Here is a 7,107-nt window from a genome sequence, read left to right as displayed (position 1 = left end):
CAGGCGCCGCTCGCCCTCGAGCGGTCCGTGCCCTGCCCGAGAGACGGCCGGAACCAGGTTGAGCTGCGGCGCTTCGGCCTGGGTTAAGAGTGGATTTGTGGCTTTTCCTTCTCCAGGCGAGGGTTCCCCCGCCTCCGGGTTTTGGTGGAGATGTGGGTGTTGGCAGATGGAACAGGCTTCTCCTGCTGCCTGGGCTGCCAGTGCTGCTCACCCACCAGAACCCCCCTGGAATTTCTAGTATGGTGATATTTCTAGCCTAGACAGCTCCTGGAGACTACCACGTTAGTGCTTCAACAGTGTGGTTATTATGGTGGTTCACACCTCCTCTGTAAGAGCCTTTACTGTTGCGGTGGCCTGAGCTGGGGCCAGAAAGTGAGGCACTGAGCCTAGCTGGGCTGTAATACATGGACACTACTGCTCTTGTAAAGCAGCAGCATTCCCGGGCAGCCGGGCCTGAAGTGTCCTGGATTCCTGCTGGAGCATTTTTGGCGCTGGCTGGGGGAACTTGCACTACTGGATGCCACTAGCCCATCAGTTCAGATGAGGGAATGTGATCTGCAAGTGTTTGCTTATCTGTTACAATGCAAAAGCAGCAAGGTTAGGTAAAACCTCCTTTATCAGTAGTGAAAAGCTCTCTTGGTTACCTCTTGGTGCTGAGGCAGTTTAGGGAGTGCTTGTCTGTCATGTTCAGCTGCTTTTCTGGGGATGTGCGGGGGAAAAATGTTCCCTTTGCAGCAGCTCCTCTGTGTAGAGAGCTGCTGGGTTTGATCTGGTGATGAACTCAAGCCCCCACTTGGGCTGATTTCTGCCTTCTGGCTTACCCGACCACCTCTTCACCCTGTCCCAGGAGCTCATCTCTGCTGTTTCAGCTGTGGGGTTTGCATTGGGATTGCTTCTGTGGCCCTGTTGCTCTGGGCAGCAGGAGCTGGCAGTGACATTGAGGCTGTGGGGTTATCACTGCAGAAAAGAATTAAGTCCTGTGCCTCCAGCTCTCCCCTTTGCCCTCCCTCTCCCATCAAGGTGTAAGAGGGTGGGAAGTGTTCACTAGGCCATAAAGACCAGGGTCGTTGCTGGTGCTCCCTAGCCTACCTCAGCTCCTCACCCTTTCGAGGGGGAAAGCTCGTCCTGCCTTCCCAGTGCTCAGTTGGGCTGCAGGGACTGAAAGTGGAGGCAGTGGCTGCTGCAGGGGGAGGTGGCTGGCACTGAAAGGGTTTGTCAGACCATGGAGGAGGACTTGGGCTCTGCAAGCCCTGCAGCTCTCCTGAGGAATGCCTTTGCTTCGGCTCCTCTAGCACATGTTGCTCACTATAGGCTTACTCAGAATTGCTATAAACTTCTATAAATTTCTGTGAACTCCCAGGAGACAACAGTACAGACCTGACCTGAAGTGACAACTTAATACTTGCTCAGTCCAGGGTTTTAGGTCAAATTTATCTCCCCTGCTTCACAGCTGTGTGCATTCTCCTGTGTGCGTTGTCACTGATACCTGATGCTCCACAGCTGTGGAAACAGCTGTAAGAAAGCCCTGACTTCCAATATGCAGGAGACTCTGGAGGAGTTTGGGGTATGGGAAGGGAGTCGACTAGCTGTGGCCTGATTAAAGGCAAGAGGCGGCAGCAGCATGGAGACTCCCTGCAGTGAAGTAGCTTGGATGTGGCCATGTGATTTTGTGGCACCTCATTTCCTTCACTGTTTGGTCATGGCCATAATAACCTTTGGTTATGGCAATAATAACCTTATCTGCAGCAAAGCACAGGTCTGAGACCTGGGAGAGGTCAGGCAGGCCAACTGCTTTACTGCAGTGCTGCTGCTGCTTCTCCTGCCCAGCTCTGCTGTTTCCCCATCTCCCCACAGAGCTGTGAGTGCACAGTGATACCTGTGAAGTGTTGTAAGAAGGTAGGTTCCAGCTGGGATGTGAATCAAGTAAGATTGCAAAGCGATGCTTTATGTGTTGGGAGTGGTATGTGAATGAGCCTTAGGAGAAAATGTAGGAGACTGGGTTCCCTGGTTGATTGCAGTGTTGTGCCTGGGGAAAAGTGGTTCAAGAGGAGAGACTGGGCTGGCTGGTGGTGGAAAGGTGCTGAGGAGGGTTGTACTGCTGGAGCTGGATCATGGGGTAAGGATTGTGTGGTTGTCATGAAAGCTCCCGGAGCGGCGGGGGCAGAGCCGGGGAAGGTGTCAAAGAGATGACAAAGCGGGGGATGCAGGTTTGAGCTTTTGGATTGCCTGAGTGGGAACTGGCATGCGGAGAGAGGGAGGACAGGAGTGGGATGGGCTCAGGCAGGGAGGAGGGCTCCGTGCAGCCTCTCAACTACCCACCTAGTGCTCCTGTGCTTTTGAGTTGTCTCCTGCCTGGTAGCCCGTCTAGGAGAAGCTCTCCTTGCGCGGCTTCTTCATGGCTGATGATGTGTGTCTGCTTAGCAGCAAGTGACATCTAGTGTTGGCTCGGGCAGCAGTAACCGTGGCTACGGCTGGCTCTGGCTTTTCCTCCCATCCCAGGTGCTGTGACAGCACTTTCTAGTGCATGCAGTGCGAGCAGTTGCAATGCCCTGCTCTGAGGGAGAGGGCAAGCTCCTTGCCCCTACTTCTGTAAGCCTTGAACACCTTTAGCCACGTCCCTCTGTGCCCCATGCAGTGTTGCTCTGTTGCAGGTCCCTTCCTTCAGAGATGACAAATGTTTCCCCTGTGAGGCTTTCTTCTCTCTGGGTGTGGGTAGTGGCATGGTAAGACAAAAGCCATGGAGCCGCTGGTGGGAGAGACACGTGTAGGGGTGAGGTGGGATGCAAAGCCAGGCATGCAAGGGTAGGAGGTGACCTGGCTTGCCACCCCCATGGGTGCAGTCATTCCGTAGTTTCACCTAGACTGGTGTCTCTGGAAGCTGTGTGCTCTGTGTGCTGCCCACAGGAGGTCACTGGAGTCAAGCTGAGTCCCTGTTCCAGGACTGCCTGTGGGGACCCAGGCTTCTTCCTTTGTCCATGGGAGTGTGGGAGGGGGAGTGAGAAGTGGCCTTTCCTCTACCTTTTTCCCTGTCCTGCCCTGTGGGGAAGAGCTGGACCTGGAGGCCAGGCCCCAGCAGTCTGGAGCGTGCACTGTCTTATCTCCAGTGACTTCTTTTTTTTCTTTTGCCATCCTTCAGGATGATCCAGAGGCACCAGCTGGTGCAGTCTGTGCTGCAGGAGCTGCAGGATGCCACTGAATGCTTTGGACTGGAGGGCCTCACCAGTGCTGCGCTGGAGGCAGAGAGGACCCTGTCATCTTTCTCCCTACCTGGCTATCGTGGGAGGCATTTTCAGGAGGAGCTGGAGGTTGACCGCGTAGCCAGGAGCCTCTATCCTGAGGATGCCCCAAGTAATATGCTGCCCCTGGTTTGCAAAGGTGAGGGGAACCATCTCTTTGAGGCTGCCAGTGTGCTGCTCTGGGGCAACCCCAGCCTCAGTCTGGAGCTGCAGGTGCGTACGGTGGTGGAGATGCTGCTACACAAGCAATACTACTTGAATGGCATGATTGACTCCAAGGTCATGATGCAGGCTGCCCGCTACTCCCTGTGCACTGAGGAGACCCCAGAGATGACCAGTCTCCCTATGGCTATCCTGGAAGCCATTTTTGATGCTGATATCAAAGCTACCTGTTTTCCTGGCACTTTTGCCAACATGTGGCACGTCTATGCTCTTGCCTCAGTACTGCAGTGTAACATCTACTCTATCTACCCTATGAGCAACTTGAAGATCCGGCCCTATTTCAACCGGCTTATCCGACCCAGGAAGTGTGGCCCACGGACCTCCACGCTTCACATCATGTGGTCAGGGCAGCAGCTCTCCCGGCAGGTCTTCAAAGCACAGTACTTTGTGGCCGTGGTTGGCCTGGAAGAGCTAGAACCCACAGTGCCATCACCAGAGCCTCCTGTCCAGCCCATGAAGACCCTTGAGCTGCTGAACAGTGACCCCCAGCTCACCTACTCCAACCTGCGTGACCGATACAGCATTACCAAGAGTACCTTCTACCGCTGGAAGCGCCAGTCTCGTGAGCACCGTCAGAAAGCGGCTGCCAGGTTTGCAGCTAAACACTTCCTCCAGTCCTGCTTTCAGGAGGGCAATATAATCCCACTCCAGCGTTTCCGGCAAATGTTTCCAGAAATCTCCCGATCCACGTACTATGCTTGGAAGCATGAGATGCAGAGCATGGTCAATGGTGATGCCTCTGCTCTGACTGAGGCCCATGCGATGCAGGAGCTTCACAGGGATGTCCCCAAAAAGGCTGATGTGGATGAGCCAGCAAATTCACGGGGGAGCTTAAGATCTCTGAGTCCTTCTTTAGACCCCATCCAAGCAGGAGTATTCATGCAAGGAGCCAAATCCTATCTGGAGAAATGCATTTCGATGAACACTCTGGTGCCTTACCGGTGCTTCAAGCACAGCTTTCCTGGCATCTCCAGGTCCACTTACTACAACTGGCGAAGAAAAGCCATCAAGGAGAACCCCAACTTCAAACCCCCACAGTCTCCCTTGGATAACCAGAAACCTCTAGAGATGGGAAAGCCATTCCTGCAGTTGAAGCCCAGCAGTGTGCCTGTTAGGAAGAGGCTGAATGGAGACCGGCCAGCACCCAGGAGTCTCCTGCAGCTCAAGCCCTCTCTCAGCTGGAGAAAGCAGCTGCGGGATGTGGCCAGGAGGCAGGTGCAGCAGTGGCGGCTGCCCTTCTGCAAGTACCGCCTGCGCTACCCATCTCTCTCCTCCACAGCCTACTGGTTTTGGAAGGGCAGTGGCCAGGCTGTTGGGCAGCATTGCCTGCCCTGGACCAGCTCCAGCCAGCCATTGAACCGAGTTGCTTTCCTGGCGCCTCCTAGGGTGGAGCCAGGCCTTAAGCCCCAGTGCCACATGGAGGTAGCTACCAAGCACCTAGATAAGCCAGTAACAGCCATGCCGTACAACACCATTTCAGGCTATGCCATGTCAGAGAGAGCCAACAGCCGGATGTTTGTGATGGATGTGATTGCCACTGCCCAGTTCAAGGCACAGGCCAAGCTGTTCCTGCAGCAGCGCTTTGAGTCGAAGACCTTCCCCACCTACAAGGAGTTCAGTGCCCGTTTCCCGCTAACTGCTCGTTCCACCTATTACATGTGGAAGCGTGCTCTGCATGACGGGCTGACACTTGTGGATGCCTGAATGCCAGTTGCCAGCTCCTCTGCTGACCTGCCTTTGGTAGGCACCTGGGCTAGAACCCTGCTCTAACTTTTGTTCAGGTTTGGTTTTGTTGTGTTCCTAGTCTCTGGCAGTGCCCATTCCCAAAGACAGGAGGAGTGGAAGGAGAAGGCACTGAGTTGCCCCAAAGGAGAGGGGCTATGGGGGTTGTCCTCTCTTTGCTCAGAAGGGTGAGCAAGGGAGGTAGTACTGTGCCAGTGTCGCAGGATGCTGCCAGGCCTCTTGAGGCAGACAGTGTGAAGGTCTCTCTGCCCCAGGCACTTGCTTAAACGAGTAACATGGATGTGTAGGATGAGTGTAGAGGTGCCCAGCATCTCTTCAGTGAGCAGAGCTTTGCTGGCTCAGCCACAGGTAAAGTTGGGGAGTGCTTGGCTTTATGGGAGGAACATCTTTGACCTGGGTTCTACCCAGCTAAGGACAATAAAAGCTTCACTTGGGGTCTGCAGTGATGCCACTTTGGCTTCCTGGCTTTTAATACTTGCCTCTGGCTGTCTTGATCTTCCTTAGAAGGAGCAGAGGCTGATGGAGGAGGGGAGTAGTTTGTGTCCCCACTGAAGTCTCTGCTGGGAACGTCAAGCTAGGAGCTGGTATCCTTTGCAGGCTCTGGACAAGCTGTCCCTGCCCTTTCTGGTCTTACAGCAATCACCTTTCACACAATCCTTCACTCACAGCTGCCAGCTGCTTTACTTTGTTAGGGTCTTTCTTCCTGGTGCCTGGGAGGAGGCAGGGAGACCAAACCTTGTGTACCCAGTGTCCCTGCATCCTCTCACCATGCTGCAAGCTGAGCACAATGTGCATGTGTCCTTGCAGCAAGCCTAAATGCATATATCTCACATGTAAGAAACTAAAGCAATAAAGACTCTTCCACTCCTAGTCCTGTGCAGTTTCTCACTCTTGCTTGTGTGATTTCTGGGCAAGGCTTCCCCCTCCTTTAAAACTGGCTGATGAGTGGGGACACCCTGTGCACACCTCAATCCCTGCTCCTGTGAAGGTCCTCTTCTGCTTCCTGGGACCTGGTGGGGACCATCTGCTTGGTGTGTGCTCTGTAGACCTAGCATGAGCCATGCTTTCCCTGGTGAGCGGCCAGGAGTTGCCTCCCAGGTGTAGAAAACCATGCTGAAGTTTTCCTCTACATCAACCCACAAGAGAAAATGACATTCAGGGCTGTCCTGTGGAATTCTTGGGCCCCAGCTATATGTGGTGGGGCAGCCCCTGAGGAGCAATGCTGAGCTAGCGGGGCATCTCTTAAGAAACCATCTAACTTGGTTTTGGTGCTGGCGAGATCTTGCCACCATCCCAGTGTACCCTATGAAGTCCCAGAGGAGAGGACTGGGGACAGTACGTGACGCAAGGGGAGAGGAAGGCAGGCACACGGGGAGGTGGGAGCTGCAGAGCAGTGCTGTATGCTGCTGCAGAGAGCCCTGGCCGCCTGGGCTTTATGTGTCAGGAAGCAATTGGAGTAATTAGCTACGAGTGAACTCCTCTAAGGGAGTAAGCTGGTAATTACTCCAGAATGATTAGCCATGTCTCTAAACTGCCAGAGGCTGGAGATAGCTTTCAGTGGCAATGATGGCTGCAGCAGCTGTGAATGTACACCTGTGACCCTCCTGGAGCATTTATTTCCTTGGTTGAGCAGAGGGAAGGAGCAGGAGGGTGGTTTTTCTGACCATGAATATTAGGTTCCCTGTAATCCCATTCTCCTTGCGACCCTCTCTGCCTCCTTCTCGTTAAACCTCATCTTTCATGTGCACTAGCTGACTCCTAGTCTCCAGCTGTGGACCACCACTGCTCTGCTGCTGTCCTTACAGATATTTTTGCTAAACTAATTTGCTCTGTAGATCTTCATGTCAGATCCGCCTTCTACATGCTGGAGCTCAGGCCTTTGCCCAGTCCCTGCAGGCAGAGGAGC

At 54.1% G+C, this 7,107-nt stretch overlaps 1 protein-coding gene across 1 annotated transcript; it reads left to right on the top strand.

Annotated features, from left to right (window-relative positions):
* Positions 1 to 436: 436 nt before the first annotated feature.
* VRTN (vertebrae development associated) lies at positions 437 to 5,162 on the top strand. Its single transcript, XM_010023663.1, has 2 exons — positions 437 to 561; positions 3,137 to 5,162. The coding sequence occupies exon 2, from the start codon at positions 3,138 to 3,140 to the stop codon at positions 5,160 to 5,162; it is 2,025 nt and encodes a 674-aa protein (XP_010021965.1). The 5' UTR covers positions 437 to 561; position 3,137.
* Positions 5,163 to 7,107: the final 1,945 nt, after the last annotated feature.

This window comes from Nestor notabilis, unplaced genomic scaffold (assembly GCF_000696875.1).
Source record: "Nestor notabilis isolate BGI_N333 unplaced genomic scaffold, ASM69687v1 scaffold18771, whole genome shotgun sequence".
NCBI lineage: Eukaryota > Metazoa > Chordata > Aves > Psittaciformes > Psittacidae > Nestor > Nestor notabilis.
The sequence above is the reverse complement of the archived record's forward strand: the minus strand, read 5'-3'. Positions and strand labels throughout refer to the sequence as shown.